This window comes from Erythrolamprus reginae, chromosome 3 (assembly GCF_031021105.1).
Source record: "Erythrolamprus reginae isolate rEryReg1 chromosome 3, rEryReg1.hap1, whole genome shotgun sequence".
Classification (NCBI taxonomy): Eukaryota; Metazoa; Chordata; class Lepidosauria; order Squamata; family Dipsadidae; genus Erythrolamprus; species Erythrolamprus reginae.
Window position 1 is genome coordinate 223503305 of NC_091952.1, and position 17566 is coordinate 223520870.

Genomic DNA, 17566 nt, shown 5'->3' on the forward strand with positions numbered 1-17566 from the left:
AAAGATATTTTTTACCGGAGCACAATGTGTTGCATTCTTGTAATGACATAAATAAGATGAGGGCTAGCTCTTTGCCAAAAATACATAGATGGGGCATAGAGGCCACATTATATGGCTATGTAGCTGCAACTGTCTTGGTGGATTGTAGCTTCATCTGGCTCTCCTATTTTGCACTATCCTGCAAGATTCCATGAATACCGCCGGCGCATTTTGCAGGAGGCCCGGGGGACACTGCTGCTGGCGTAGCCGCCATCTTGGACATGAGGCCGAGATCTCGCAAGGCTTAGTGAGATCTTGGCCTAAAATCTCGGTCAGGGTGGCCTGATCGATGATGAGTTCGGGCGGAGCCTGCCAGCCCTATAAAAGGGGTGGCAGGCTCGAAATTCGGCCTGTTCGCCCGGACTCGTCAGGAGAGGCAAACACCCGCCCGCCCTCCCTATCTTGCAGTGTGCCACTGAGGGTCACCCTAGGGGGCCGAATAGGAATTTTTGGCAGTCTGGGTGCTTGGCCATGACCGTTTTTTCGCCTATTTCACACTGTGGAGACGGATAAGCGGTTAGGGGGTGCTTGCACCTGTTTAGGTTAATTGGCTTACCTTTGGTCATTTGGGTAGGCAGGTTAGGGGCGGAAAACTGGGTGGTGGTTTAGCAACTGCGTGTTCTCCGTTGGGCATCTTTGGGGATGATTGACAGGTTCTCTCCAAAGGCTTGTGGTATTGGCGACCTGAGCAGTTGGGGGGAACCTGTCTTTGGGTCCCGCCCATTTAATTCCCCTTGTAGGGGTTAGCCGGCGGGACCTCCCACATGCAAGTGCATGGCAAGGTCTCAGGTGAGGGAGTGGTCCCTCACCTGGATTAGATTAAATTAGATTAGATTTATATGCCGCCCCTCTCCACAAACTCGGGGTGGATTAGCATGGAGCTACGCCCATAAGTTGCCCCGGAAGTTTATTCTACGTCATTTTCCGCCCTGGAAGCAATTGTTTGACCCTGAGGGTCCTTGTTATGGTTATAGTTAATTATGCTAATTATGCTAATTTATTTAAAATAAATTATGCAAATTTATTTTAATAAAAATGACCCAGTTTTAAATCCAGCTCTTGTTTCCGTGTCGTTACTCCGCCTCTCCGACAAATGAACCACTTTGCCAAAACATGTCAATCTTTAGAATTCCACTTATCTCCAACAGCCCAAATCTCTCTGCAACCAATCAGAAGCAAGTTGTCACTTTATAGGTCAGACAGGCTCCAATTGCATGCCATAGGATATATTTACTGTACCTGTTGCTTTAGAAACTGACAAGAGGAAAAATAGGACCCCAAACACTTCTCCTTATGCTTAGCGAGTTATATAGGCAGCCTTGCTACATGAACACACATTCACCCCTTAGGCACTGTTTTCTATCAACAGTTTGAAATGAATTTTTGTTTCTCCCTATAGACTAAGGATCAGATCTGTGCTAGAACCATTGTGACAGAAAAACTTGAAAATTATTTCTATTTTATAGATGTTCCACAGCAGTGTTATATAAAAGAGTAAAAAGTAGAATTCAAGGAGGAAAGGAAAGGAAAAGAAAGTCTCTTTCTGATTTCCATCATTTCTTTTTAACACACATTTAATTAAGAAATATAGTAAAGCTTTGTTCCTTTGCATGCTGAGTGACAGAGTAAATCTTTCATCAACTTCAAGCCTATTGCTGGTATATATATATATATTTACAAATGCATCCTTTTTTATTCAAGACTTCAACATAATCACTCAAGGACCTTCTCTCAAAATTCTCTCTTTCTCAAAAAAGTTTTGTTACCCCTGTTTTCTTGCAGACAATAAACCTTGTATTTGGAAATACCTTGCTTTATTTGCATGTCTTTGTAGAATATGATTAAAAGGAAGGAGACAGGAAAGGCATAATAGCATCCATTACAGCAGAAGTAAATAGCATTTGGTGGCATATTAAATCACAATATAGTTTTCTTATGCTTCACAAAGGAAGGAAGGGAAAGGAGGGACAATTCACCTTGTGCAAAGAAGCAGGCTATATTCAGAAACCTTTTCTTCTGCATCTCAAGGATCTTAAAAACACATTCCCATTCCAAAAATATTATTTCAATATAGCATAATCACATTCAGGATGGGGAAGGAAATGTTTTAGAAAATATCCACAGCAAATCAAGCATTTTCTAGTTTCATTGCTGCACAATTTCCTAGAGGTATTCTTAAAAATAAATCTTGGTGACATTAACTAAGTGCCAATGAAAGCCTGGGCCATTTTTTCCTTGAGGATTGAGCCTGTAAATTCATTTCATATTAAGTAATTGGCTCCATTTACCAGTAAAATCAGTAGTTCAGCTTTTGCTTAGCAATTTTCCTAAATTGTGCACTGATAATATATAATGGTTATACCGTTTCCTTCTTGGTGGGTTTCTAGATGAGTTTAAGCTGTTGTCTCCAGGGGCCCAGTCTACTATTGGGCCTTGAGCTGTTTGGAACTGGGCTGCAGAATTGGTGGGAAAGCACTTGAACAGTGTGTGAGCGCTTGTATGCATGCTCCATTGCACAAGCATTGCTTGTGCAAATGGTGCTGTATGTGTGAATGTGTGCCTGCCACTCATGCAAAATCACCCCCCTCCCCCACTGGACCACTGGACCCTGGAAAGGGGTTCTGGGTTTAAGGGTTGAAATGAACACATTTTAACACCTACAATGAAGTTTTTAAAAATATTGATCCCCCCCAGCCTTTTCTTTTTAAACTTTGGAGGAGTTTGGAAGGCAACTAACTTCCACTGGCTGAAATCATGGCCCTAAATATATTTTTTTGTTACAAATATTGGCAATATACACTTAGGAATGCTCACAATAAACCAACCTTACCTGTGAGTTGTGCAACTCTATTTTAAAATAAAATGGGTTTGGTGGTGGGTCTTTCATGTTTAGTAAGAACTTAAATCACACACAGGATGTCTCAAGGATGTTGCTTTTTCTTTCAAGATGTTTCCTTTCTCATCCAATAAGATTCTTCAGTTATGAACTTGAGCTGAGGAAGCTTCTTGCACGAAAAGCAAAATGTTTTCAAGGAAAAACAAAGTCCGGTTGCCTTTTGAAAAAGCACCTTTGGGACAACCATGGCCTGGAAGACTGAGAATCTCCATAGATACTTAACCAATAGGATCCCCCCCCCCCAAGAACTCACATGAGTTTACAGTGACTATTCACTTTCATTCCCAGAGGCATTGTTTTCTTAATCTGCTCAACCCTGTCCTTTTCTAGATGGATACACTGACCTTGATTTCAACTCGCTGTAGTCTAATGTTCTGAGCAGGCATACATTCTTTTTCTACATTATTTACGAAATACAAAAACCCCCCACAAGACTTTGTCCGACATCGTACAGTATAAAACATAACATTTGATATACAGTATGTTCTTTCTTTTTGTTGTACGTTGTTGAAAACATTGAAGAGTTGGGTGGCCTTGAAATTGAATTAAATAAACAGACAAATCCTGGAAAATTGGCTTGGTGAATCTCAAAGTCCTTGAAATCTTTGATTTGGATATGAATGTTATTATCTGTGGAAAATCCATGCTGCTATAGCTAGAGCAGGTGTTCACTCAAGTACTTGGGCTTGAACCAACTGTTCCTTAATAAGTCTCTCCCCCTCTGCATTAATCTCTCGGTTGCTGCTGGATTTCAGGAACATAGCTGTTTTATTTCTGGATGCATACATTGTACAACTCAACCTAACATGTGTAAAATCATGGAAGTAGAACAATATTAGAGACGCATTATAAAGTAACAAAATTATATAATTCTGCTCATGTCTTTATTTTCCCTGCCATTTAACTCTAAAAAGATTAAACTCTAGAAGGTAACTGGATATATCTTACTTTGAAACTGGTGAGCAATGTCAACAGTAATTACTTATTTGCAAGTTTTCTCTTGGGCTCACACTGAGATATATTATGCATGCACTAGATAAAGGGCTTATTTTGCCTCGGCTGTCAACATTATCTGTAGCGCAGACTATATACAAGAAACCTAAACAGAACTGAAGCTTTTCTTAAAAGAAAAGTTTATTTTTTGTTTCTTGGGCTCGAGAATTCAAAGCTGACAGATTTCAGCTGAAGGATGAGGTCATGAATAGAGAGCCACATTTTGGATGAGTTTTAGTAAGGAAATTGAACAAAAGCTTTCACATTCAGAATTGAACATTAAAAGGATTTTAAGACAAGAAACTGAACTGAAGTTAAAAAAATGAAAATGGGTCTAGTTCAACCATTATGTTCCTTTGTGGAGGCTACTAAACAACATGTCTGCTAGGTGGGTTCTATATAAGACATATTTTAAATTCTGTATGATTCTCCCTTTCATGAAGCAAGATGAATACACAGAGCATACAATTGTTATGCAGCTTAGCTTTCAACTTGCATTATTATATGTACTCACAGAAAGATACATGTATTTTCCATAAAAAGTCAAAACTATTTTCTCTATAGGATAAATCAGTGGAAAAGCACAAAATATTATCAGTTAAAAATATTGTATATACTCGAGTATAAGCCGACCTGATTATAAGCCGCAAAGCCTACTTTTGCCACAAAAACTGGGAAAACTTATAAAATATACAGACAGGATACGGATAAGAATCAAATGCTAAATTATAAAATAGATGATACAACAGTAATAAAATGGACCATGCCAATGTTTACAATAAAAGAAAAATAAGTCTCAATTTAATATTACGGGAACACTACAAACAAAAGAGTACAAGCAAGTAACAGTTATTCCAGAACAAATTTATTGTTCAAGTTAAGTAAGAGGGAAAAATACCTAGCTAGGTTATTGTTGTTCTTTTATTATAAACGTTAGCATGGTTCTACACTTATGCACATCCCTTACATACCTCTTAGAAAAGAGGAGAGGTCAATTGTAGATAATCTAAGGTTAAAAGTTAGGAGTAGAAACCACAGAGTCAGGTAGTGCATTCCAGGCTTTGATTACTCTATTGCTGAAGTCGTATTTTTTGCAGTCTAGTTTGGAGCGGTTAACATTTAGTTTAAATCTATTACGTGCTTGTGTGATGTTGCAGTTGAAGGTCAAGTAGTCACTAACAGGAAGGACATTTTGGTATATGATTTTATGAACTATAGTTAATTCTGTGTTGTTGCAGGAGTTTCTTTTCAACTGATGAGGCTCAGCCTGTCAAGCCCAGAATTGAATAGGTGTAACCATTTTATTTAGCTCTCTAATATAGTCATTTATTCCTTTTACTTTCACTTTATTATGTAAAAGGAGGGGGTTGGGCTCTCCAAATTCTTATGGAGAGAGACAGAAAAAGTGAATAGATAGTGAGGATTGTTTTGGACAGGTGGCCTTCTTTCCACTGGGAACAGAGGCTGCTCCTGGTGAGATCAGAAGGTGGAGATTGAAGATTAAAGGTGGAGATTGAAGATTAAAATACAGAAAATAGTATAAGGGCAGACTAGATGGACCATGAGGTCTTTTTCTGCCATCAATCTTCTATGTTTCTATGTTTCTAAGACGCTGGTTAATGTGGGTTGAGTGCTATTGGAGAAGGTGACTTTGATGAGGTGATTCCAAATTACAATATTATGTGGTGTAATTCCGGTTTGGGTCAGATCCATAATTACACCAGACTTTGCTAATTTGATGTCTACTCTTTTCTTTTCTGAATGCGTTTCATCACCTGGAAACCTGACAGACAATATATCTTAAGATTGGATATGTATGGCATAGTACAAATCTAATAGGCATTCAAGATTTTGACTTGCTCTATCAAATTTTCTATTGCTTTAAAAATCTCTTTAAAAACTCTCTTTTTATGATTTGGTATGCTTCTGGCTATATACAGTATATAGCGACTGCTGTATCCTTTTGTATCAATCTTTTTGAAATATGTCTTTTTGTATAACAGTATCTAAAACATGAATATTTTTTCTAACAACTCTCTCAAACAAATGCAATTTTGGATGGGGCTTATCAATCAGTAAATATTTTGAGGTGAATATTAGTGGACTCTTCATTCTGGAAAAGATCTCACTTTAATTAAACAATTTTCTTAGAACAAATATAATTAATATTACATATTAATTTAATTAATATTAATTGAAATTATTAATGAAGAGCCATCCTATCAAGCTATAGTTACAAAGTAAATTTATTCTGAGTTATAACACAATCTCCATAGTAATGCTGCATAATTAACTTAAATTAAACCCATTATTGAATTGTATGCATATCCATATACTCATATATACTCCACATATCCTAAACTAATTTAACATTACTACCTGGTCATTTTGCCAGTACAAATAAAATGAAATGACATTTGCTCATGAATATACATGTAAACCTTCTCCAGAGAAAATATCTTCACTTAATAAATATGTACCTTGTCTCCCCCAAAATAAGACCTGATCTTATTTTCTTTTCCACCCCAAAATAAGCACCAGGTCTTATTTTTAGGAGATGTCTTTCCCGCTTACCTTAGGAGCACCACAGCCATGCCTCCTATGCCCTGACACCTTTTGCGCCGCTGCCCGACTACACAGGAGGCTGTGTGATGCATTGTGCCCTTAAGTGCACAAGTGGTGGCATTGGTGCACTGAGCCTTGTGGTGTTCTGCTATGAAGCCGTGGCAATGGCGTAATGCACTATATGATGTCTGGCCACAAGCGGCTGCAAAATTAGTCAGGCGCAAAAGGTGTCGGGGCATGGGAGGCTTGATTGCAGTAGTCCAAAGGTGAGCAGGTATGGGGCGGGCACATAGGGCAGCTCCATCCCCTCATCCCCAGCCTGAATTTTACCCCAACTCATATAACCAGATGGTGAACAGGGCTTCATTCGGGCTTATTTGGGGCATAGGGCTTATATTAGGCACATGTGTGAAAATTGGGCTAGGTCTTGTTTTCAGGTTAGATCATACATTCGGGGAAATACTGTGTTTGTGTGTGTGTGTGTGTTTGTGTGTGTGTGTGTGTGTGTGTGTGTGTGATATATTCCATATTTCACCTATTCTTTAAAAAAGTCTCTGCAGAAATTACTTATTTAAAAATTCAATGATCCTATGGAGTTCAAAAGATAAATTAAAATCATTTCCAAGTATAAATAAAAATCAGTGGTACTAACAATCCAAGAATAGTATTAAAATGGATAATACTTTTTTTTAGTATAGCATGATTTTTTGAAAATAAAATGATATTAGTTATTTATGACACTATTAGATTACAATACATTTACATAAACTATAAAGGAAAAAAAATATTAGAAATATTAAGATATGTAGTGGGGATACATAGAAAAAAGTATTTGATCTGATATCTGACCCTTTTCCCAAAATTGAAAAAAAAAGAGAGAAACTCTTATTACTTATGCACGTATGACATCTTTTTGAAGGCTGGAATAGGTCCTTAAAATAGAAAAGACATTTCCACAAAAATTAAACATCTGGAGCTGAAAGCATCCTGATTTTCTTAAAAGTCTGAAAATGGAAGATCACATCTACTGTTAAATTGACTTGAAAGTTCTCCAAGTGCTCCCCCGAGAAAGCCAAGCCAAACCAATTATACATGGCATGAATGAGAGGAATATATCAAATAGCAAATGTGTTTTCAGCTCAGAACAAAACAATTCCTCTCGATAATTGGAATATTCTGAACTAAGGGTATTCTGTCAGAACAAACTCAAAACAGCTTGATCCTTTCCCCCCCTTCTGATTAAAACTCTCAAAACATACTTGTTTTGGACTCAGAATCTTGAAACAGCTCAGTGGTATCAAGGCTATGTTCACAGCATAAAAGGTAACAGTAAGGAAAAACCTCTGGAGCTACCCATCAGTTTTGCTTCTTGCCTTGGTATGCAACTTGACAGTTTTCACTGCACCACCTATTTTCTAGGGAGCATTCTAGCACATTGTATGTACTAGTTTTCTGGAAAATTATAAGAAAAAAGAAAGGGAAAATGAAATAAATTATATAGCACCATTTCCTATTCCTGTAATATATGTGGTCAACAAAACTCCTTTTTCAAGGAAATTTCATTTTAATGTACGCCAATTAGTGTACATTCAAAATGACAGTAAACTTATTCCAAGTCTTCTGCCTATTCTATCCAAGAAGCTTCTTCAATTCTAACTGACTGGTTGGGAATGGAAGGATTTATAGTTCAAGGAATGTAAATCCTTCCATTCCACACCAGTCAGTTAGAAGTGACGAAGGTGAGATGCTATACATTTTCAAAGGAAAAAAACCCCAAGAAAGTCCAGTTGCCTTGTGGAAAAATTACCTTTGGGTCACCTCCTTAATTGCTTGGAGGAAAATCAATCTTGCAAGAGATAAATGGAATCAAACTTTATTTCATTTATTTCATTTATTTATTTATTTATTCATTTATTTATTTATTCATTCATTCATTCATTCATCATTTGTCCAATACACAAATACATAGGAAGAAAAATAGACATGTAGTAATATATATAAGGATAAAGTGAACTTAGAGGAGAGGATATATGAAAGAAAGAAATATATATGATAAGTGAGAGAAAAGAAAGACAATTGGACAGGGGACGAAATGCACACCAATGCACTTATGTACGCCCCTTACTGGCCTCTTAGGAACCTGGAGAAGTCAATCGTGGAGAGTCTAAGAGAGAAATGTTTGGGGTTAGGGGTTGACACAATTGAGGCCGGTAATGAGTTCCACGCTTTGATAACTCGATTGTTGAAATCATATTTTTTACAGTCAAGTTTGGAGCGATTCTTATTAAGTTTTAATCTGCTGCGTGCTCTTGTGTTGTTGCGGTTGAAGCTGAAGTAGTCATTGACCGGTAGGACGTTGCAGCACATGATCTTGTGGGCAATACTCAAATTGTGTTTTATTAAACTTATATTTAAAAAAAGAAATGTAAACATTCCTTTCCAACATTAAGTAGTGACATGTAAAATATTTGATAGTGAAGGGGAAAAGGGAAGTGATTAAATCTTAGAAGAATCCCTAATACAACCGCTCCCCCAAATATAAATGAAATGGGGCTGGACTTCTGGTTTGATGTCACGCTACAGCGGAGCAGCCCTTGGAGTCTCCAAGAGTTGTATCTCTGTTTTTCGGTGTTTTTGGCTGCCCAAAGGCAATCACTGGCTTGGAGGGACGAGAAAGGGGGGAAACTTTGAGGAAATAAATTCAGAAATGAATTTACTTCAAAAAGAGAGCAGGGAGAGGATAGTACCAGATAATTATGGAAGGGAAAGAGCAACAATGAGATCACAGGCTGGGGCAAAGAGGGAAATTAAGAGAAGACGGCAAACTAAACTGATAACAGATGAAGTAAGATTACTATCCTTGAATATAAATGGACTAAACTCACCTATAAGAAAAGTATCTAAGCAAGATGTTTCTGGCAGCACTGTTATAAATAGATTTCCAGTTTCATAAAATGCATTATATAGAAGCAGTAGTCACTAAATGAAATAAATTAGACTAAACACATTGAAGCAGTAATTAAATGTGGTACATTTTTAGTTTTTCTTCTTATTTTTCTAAAACACTGTGTTCTCAGTGTTTTGTGTTCACGCACCCTTCTGTGGACCCCCCCCCCCTGTAATTATCTGGGGAAATGGTACCTTACTATATTAAATATTTATTAAGCCAATAAAATAAAAACAAGTTTTTCAAAGCTGCACTACTTATATTGTTGGGGTCAGAAGCATTCAAGTTAGGGGTTGAGGAGAAATTCAAAGGTAGCCAGAGCAGGACAATTTTCAAGAGTGACCAGACAGCATGCTGTTTTAACCAATGTTTAAGCCACAATGAGCCACTCATTATAACAGTTAAAGTTGAGAATTTTCATCGAATCCCTTAATGTGTTATTATAAATGTACCTTATTTAACAAATACTTTATGAGTAATTATATTCTACATGGGTTTTCAATCCCAGTGAACAGGTTGTAATGATAAACTAGTATTTATTCAGTAGCATGTATAATTTTCACATTAAACTCAAATTAGATGCATATTTAAAGTTTTAATTTTAGGCAACAGCTGATGCCTGGTGAAAAACTGTGGGTGGGGAGAGGAATACAAAAAAATTCATTGCACACGCCATATTTTTGGTCTTTATGAAATTTTTAATTATGAAAGAAATTTGCATGAGAACAGGAACATTGTTAATACTTCATTTCCCACCTGAATTGGTAATGGCAGATAAATCACTATGTAATACAGATTACATGAAAAGCAAGACAAATAATTAATGCCCAAAATAACTATTCTGATTAAAATGGAGATGGCATATGGAATAGTAGGGAGATGGGGTGGCACATGATCCCTCTTCTACATGAAACTTTGGTTTTCTAAACTTTGGAAAAGTAACTGACACTTGTTGGGTCCTTTCAGATGGGAGAAAGAAAGTTCATTAAGTGCTCAAAAGGTATCATAATTTTGTCTGCTAAAACATGAAAGTTAGCTACTGCAAATTGAACTGATTTCTAAAATTAGACACATGAAATAAAGCACATTAAAACAGTCCAATTTAAAAATTGCCATTATTATCACAGCTCAATAGGTAGGGTACAGATTTCATAAATCTATAAAGTCTAAGGATAATAATAGAAATTGGAAATGTATCCTTACGGCAAGTGTAATTGCAGCAAAAACCCTTTAAAAACTTTTGTTAATGTCTAGGATCTTACACAATGTCAATATATTAAAATATGAAATCTTTGGAATAAGAAATCTTCTGAACTTTCTCTAACTTGAAAGATTTCACTGTTCCAATTTGAAATGTTGAGCAGGGTGGGCAGGGCCAACCAGGGGTGGTTTTTACTAATTCGGTGAACTGTTTAAAATTGCAGCTACCTGTACGTGCCATCTAGTCTGAACTGCTCAAATTCCAGCCCTGCTTCAGTTTCTTTTAGCTCCTAAGTTATTTATTGTTCCTACAAACTATGTACAACACAATTCTAAGCTATAGGCTTTTAACCTGAAGCAGCTTTAGCTATCATTCAAAGAGAGATGTTCTATTTTGATCTAAACAAGTACTTCCTGGGCATGTTTATGTATTCAGTTAATAATATTTTCACCAAATATGTTTTTTAAAATATATTTCTTTATAGCCTGCCTTTCCCCCAACTTAGAATGATGATAAGATGCAATAGTTTAACAGTGTCTTAGCATAATTATTATGAGAGAATTATTGTATACTTCTTACCTTTAAAGAAAACAAAGTTTCCATCACTGTTTTCATAAACTGCATCAATGCTTGGAGGCAGTCCTCTCCAGAAGTAGGTAATCTGCATGGGATATCCATCCATCACCCTATTATTTCTGACTCGCCAAAACCACTGATCCTAAAAATAAGCAAATGCACCTCTGATGATATTTGGAGGCATGTGTAATGATTACAATAGTTATTGAGATACAAACTTGCATTAGCATTAAGTTCAGACAACAATTTTGAATGTTTCCTGGTTCTCTGATTAGCCTTCACGTGTGTGTGTTTGTGTGTGTGCATGTGTGCGTGCACGTGTGTAGGTCTTGATATATTTGTGTTTTTTCCCATGTAAGATTGATAGCATCTTGGTGATGCTTTAATGAGGTCCCACTCGTCATCTTCAGGCTGGTGCTTTTGGCTTCATGCTAGGGCAAACAAAGCATGGTCTGAACTGTTGTTGTCCCTCTTTAAATACTGGCGGGTGGGTGTAGAATGTTGGTTCAACTGTTGCAAACAAGTTGGTTGGCTGTGTTGTTTGCAGGCATCAACTGCAAAAACTATTCAGGATGCCACCCCAATCTACAAACATCAACTACAACATCAACTAATCTGTAAACATCAACTGCATCAACTACTCAAGGTGTTACCCCATCAATTACATGGCATTGGACCAGAGTACCTCCGGAACCACCTGCTACTGCACGAATCCCAGCGACAGATAAGGTCCCACAGAGTTGGCCTTCTCCGGGTCCCGTCGACTAAACAATGTCATCTGGCGGGTCCCAGAGGAAGAGCCTTCTCTGTGGTGGCCCCGGCCCTCTGAAATCAACTCCCTCCAGAGATTAGAACTGCTCCCACCCTCCTTGTCTTCCGTAAACTACTCAAGACCCACCTATACTGCCAGGCATGGGGGATTTGAGACAGCTTTCCCCCAGGCTCCTTATAATTTATGTTTGGTATGTATGTGCTGTTTGATTTTTTAATTATGATAGCGTTTTTAGTTATTTTTAATATTAGATTTGTGCCATTATAATATTGTTTTTATCGTTGTTGTGAGCCGCCCCGAGTCTTCGGAGAGGGGCGGCATACAAATCTAATAAATTGAATTGAATTGAATTAATTGGGCTGTTACAACACAGCCAACCAACCCGCTTGCAGCAGTTGAACCAGCACTCCACACACCCCCACCAGTATTTAACGAGGGACAGCAGCTCAGACCACGCTTTGTTCACCCTAGCACAAAGCTGAAAGCACCAGCTGAAGATGACGAATGGGACCTTGTCGAAATGTCATCAAGATTCTATCAATCTTACATGGGGGAAAGACCCAAATATGCCAAGACCTACATACCTATACCCGTGAATATTGGTACAAACTGGAATAATATTTCGTATCCAAGTTAGAAAAGGAAGCTATTTTCTTTATCTCTTCCCATTTCCATGACTTCACAATTTAATCAGGGTGAATGTCTATAAACTTCTTGCAGTCTTGGATTATGGGTCAATTGTAATTTGCATTAATTATGATCAGAGCAAATGGAAATACACCGTGGGATTCATTCTGCAGCTGAATCAAGCTGCCTCTTTGTACAATTTTACTAACCTGTATGACTAAACCTATTTATTCATCCCTTTTAATGTTGTGAGGTTTTTTTGTTCTTAATTATTTTTATGAATAAAGATTACCTTTGTAATCTAATCACAGGTTTTTAGAAAGTCACTGTTATTTCTCTTTTCCAGTTACAATAAATTATTGAGAAATATGCATTTTTATAGGGGGTGAAATGGATAAATCTATAGTGTTATTTTTTTAATCTTAGCCCTTTTTTGGTTATACAGAAAACAATATTTCCATCTAAACCTCAGTTAAACCTAGATTTAAATACTTTTAGGAAAACAATATACTTTATTTTCATTATTTTAATAATGAATAATACATTCAATGGAAAATAGAAACCATGACAATTTCTATGTATACAAAAAACCTTCTAACTCAGAAAAAATGCCAAAGACAATAAAAGTTAAATGAATAAATTACAAAGGCATTTGATAAACGATACAGAAAACTTTGAAATTCATTTTCACTGAAATGCCATTCTACATAGATGAAATGATCAAAAGCAATATTTAACTGCCTCAATCTAATTTATTAGTTTGTTGATAAAGCAGTTTTGTTTACAATAACTGATGCATTGGCTTTATTTAAAAATATGCATACATGAACACTTTCATGTACTTTGTCCCTATACATTTAGAAATTGCTTGTACAGTGGAACCCCGACATAAGAGCTGCTCTACTTAAGAGCAACTCGAGATAAGAGCTGGGAGGGGAGAGATATTTTTGTTCTACTTACAAGCCCAAATTCGAGATACAAGCGCCAAGGAGCTGTCTCCTGAAGCCAAACGCTAACTTCCGCGTTCGGCTTCAGGAGACAGCTGCGAAGCGGCGCGCGTGTTTTAAAAGGTTGCAGCCGGCCTGGGGGGCTTGGGGGGGTGCTTGCAGCTTTCTTTCTTGCTCTTTTTCTTTCTCTCTTTTACCTTCGCTTCCTCTATTTCTTCTTTTCTTTCTCCTTCCCACCTTCTTCCCTCCCTCCCTCCCTCCCTTCACTCATTCCTCTCTTACTCTCCCCTTTCATAAGTTTCCTTGCTTCCTTCCTCTGTTCCTGTCCCTTCCCCCTTTCTTTCTTTCTTTCTTTCTTTCTTTCTTTCTTGCTCTTTTTCTTTCTCTCTTTTACCTTCCCTTCCTCTATTTCTTCTTTTCTTTCTCCTTCCCACCTTCTTCCCTCCCTCCCTCCCTTCACTCATTCCTCTCTTACTCTCCCCTTTCATAAGTTTCCTTGCTTCCTTCCTCTGTTCCTGTCCCTTCCCTCTTTCCTTCCTTCCTTCCCACCCTCCGTCCATTCATTCACCCATTCCTCTCTTGATCGCTTAAAGCCGGTCCCTGGTGCAAAAAGGGTTGGGGACCTCTGTCCTACAGGATTGGGTGGCAGAGAAGTTGAACATATGTAAATTTAAAAGTTTAAGAAAGTTTACAAGTTAAGTGAAAGAAACTTCATTATTCATTTATATGTACATGTACATTTCTTCATTAAAAACATGTCTTTCTGCATAATTTAGACTAACTTTGTGAGTTTTTTGAGGGCTGGAACCAATTAAAATTATTTACATTAATTCCTATGGGGAAAAGTCGTTCGAGATAAGAGCTGCTCGACTTAAGAGCCCAGGTCCGGAACGAATTAAACTCGTATCTCGAGGTACCACTGTATAGTCTATTATTGATAATACAATCTTTCTCCCATTTTTACAGTTTTATCATCTGTTGCATGCATAAATGATACATGTATGGATATTGATTAAAATAAAACCAACATATTAAATAACTAATGTTACTTTATCTTAACACTGATACAGTGACCTATTTTTCAGCTACCAGATGAAGTTGTCACAATATTGTATATTATTTTCCATTTATTTGTTTCAACTTTTTGAAATCTTGTATATGAATAACGATCTTTTGGGCTATATGTTTTTATTAGAAATACTGATCTATTCTCTGCTTTTCTCATTACCTGGAAATACCTAAAAATGGTCTCTGTTACAAAACATAAACCCCACTCAGAGACATTGACTGAGTTGGGTGATCTTAGAAATTAAACAAATAAATGAATGAAAATGGTTGAGTTTATTGGTTAATATTGTGAAGGCAACATTGCAGTTATCTCTCATGTTGAAAATCTTTTGGTTTTTTGGAAGAAAATAAGAGTAACGTTGATGTGCCAAGCCCTGCATATACCAGAAAGGAAGACCGATAAAGAGAATAATAGAGGTAGCTGTAGTAACTTTTCATATTTGTAAAAAATGGAATTGTCTTCATCATGTTGAGATATGAATTCCTAATAGTAAATTAGTGTCTCCTAAACCCAAATTATTAAAAAATATACCAATGTCTTTTCTTCTAAAATATTGTTGAATCCAATTTCAGTGAAGGCTTTTTTTAAAAAAATGGAATTCTAGGGATATCCATCTTCAATAAATTTACTTCCATTTTTCCCCCAGCAGTCTCAGTTGTTAGTACATTTGAAAAGTGTATAAATGCGCAAAATGTATTGATATGAGCAAAGCTCAAACAAACATTAATATTCTGAGGAGGGATCCTTTGCTTGTGCCAACTTGCTTTTTGGAGCAGTTCAAGGGCTTTGCACATCCCAGCTGCTTGTGGTATTTATTTACAGACTGTAAAAGAGTGAGGCATATATTCACAGTGAAAGGAGAAAAGAGTATTGTTGATTTATTGTTATACGTTCCACAAATTCTTGGGCAGATGAAGGAAATGTCCATGGAGTTTTCTACCCCATGAATCCCAGCGGCCGATAAGGTCCTACAGAGTTGGTCTTCTCCGGGTCCCGTCGACCAAACAATGTCATTTGGCGGGGCCCAGGGGAAGAGCCTTCTCTGTGGCGGCCCTGGCCTTCTGGAATCAACTCCCCCCAGAGATTAGAACGGCCCCCACCCTCCTTGTCTTTCACAAATTACTCAAGACCCACCTTTGTCGCCAGGCATGGAGGAGTTAGGATATTCCTTCCCCTAGGCCATTATAAGTTATGTATGGTATGTTTGTGTGTATGTTTGGTTTTTATAATAAGGGTTTTTAGTTGTTTTATTAAATTGGATTGTTACATGTTGTTAGCTGCCCCGAGTCTGCGGAGAGGGGCGGCATACAAACCCAATAAATAATAAATAATAATAATAATTTTGATTTTTAATACAGATTTTGGAATACCCAGAACTGTGCTAGGATTTTATTTTGAAAAAATGACCTGATTGTCAAATAATATACAATAGCTGAGTTAACCAGTATCTCTAACACAGCTTTCTTCCTTACTTTGAACAATCACATTACAAATCTATGGAGCACAACTAAATGAGTTACCATATTTTTACTTGGCTGTTTTTGGATTTTAAATCTGTCAGTTTAAGGCATGAATGATGACTACAATTCTGATGCTGGTGCTCAAGAGCGTGAAATATTACAACAGAGTAGTACAGTGATCCCTCGAGTTTCGCGATCTCGATCTTTGCGAAACGCTATATCGCGATTTTTCCACCCGATGACGTCACTCTCTTCCTTCCTTTCTCATCTTTCTTTCTCTCTCTCTTTCTCTATCTTGCTTCTTCCTCTCTCACACTCTCTTCCTCCCTCTCTCATCTCTTTCTTTCCTTCTCTCTCTTTCTCTATCTCTCCCCCTCTTGCTGGCGGGCGGCGGGCGGGCGAGCGGGGGCATCAGCGAGGAGCCGGGGTTTCCCCTTTGCATGGGTGGCTGGGAAACCCCGATCTTCGTATGCTCGCTGCTGCTGCGCTACCGAGCAGATCAGCTGCTGGGCGGCCGAAGGAACCTTCCCTGGGTCTTCCCGGCCTCCCACGCAAAGGGGAAACCCTGGCTCCTCGCTGATGCCCGCCGCTCGCCCGCCCGCCAGCAAGAGGGGGAAGACCCAGGGAAGGTTCCTGCTCGGTAGCGCAGCAGCAGCGAGGAGCCGAATCGGGTTTCCCCTTTGCGTGGGCGGCGGGGAACGCAAACTCCACCATCTACGCATGCGCGGCCATAGAAAAAAAGGGCGCGCATGCGCAGATGGTGTTTTTACTTCCGCAACCCTACATCCCGAAAAATCGATTATCGCGAGGGGTCTTGGAACGGAACCCTTGCGATAATAGAGGGATCACTGTATTATCATTGGGCCATCCGAATATTTGAGGTAAACTGTATCTGTTGTGGGAGAGGTATTGTTCTGTCACTGAACATCTATTCCTATGCTAATTTTATTCCCTCCCACACAGCTACAATTTATGGAACTCCTACTGCATCTTAAAACAGTATACATGAAACAACATATATTACTCTTCGGAGAGGGGTGGCATACAAATCTAATAAATACAAATACAAGTACAAATACAAATACTCTGCCCCTCTGGATTCAAAAATGTAGTACAGTAGAACCCCGACTTACGAGACTAATTGGTTCCGGAAGGAGGCTCGTAAGTCAGAACGCTCGTATGACGAAACATTGTTTCCCATAGGAAACAATGTAAAGTCAATTAATCCGTGCAACAACAAAAAAACCGCTGCCGCCGAACGCGGAAGTTAGCGTTCAGAGACAGCTGCAAAGCGGTGCGCGTGTTTTAAAACATCAGAGCCGGCCTGGGGGGCTCGGGGGGAAGCCCCCGAGCCCCCCAGGCCGGCTCTGACGTTTTAAAACACGCGCACCGCTTTGCAGCTCTCTGCTGAATCCGGAACGCTAACTTCCGCGTTCGGATTCAGCAGACAGCTGCGAAGCGGCGCGCGTGTTTT

General features: G+C 38.3%; 1 protein-coding gene across 2 annotated transcripts in view; it reads right to left on the minus strand.

The window, feature by feature from the left end:
• MMP16 (matrix metallopeptidase 16) overlaps nucleotides 1–17566 on the minus strand; it is a 182202-nt gene that overhangs the window by 16922 nt on the left and 147714 nt on the right. For both annotated transcript variants that reach the window (XM_070748012.1, XM_070748013.1), the window contains one exon: nucleotides 11221–11359. In XM_070748012.1, coding sequence (XP_070604113.1) covers nucleotides 11221–11359 — 139 coding nt within the window. The remainder of the gene's footprint in view (nucleotides 1–11220; nucleotides 11360–17566) is intronic.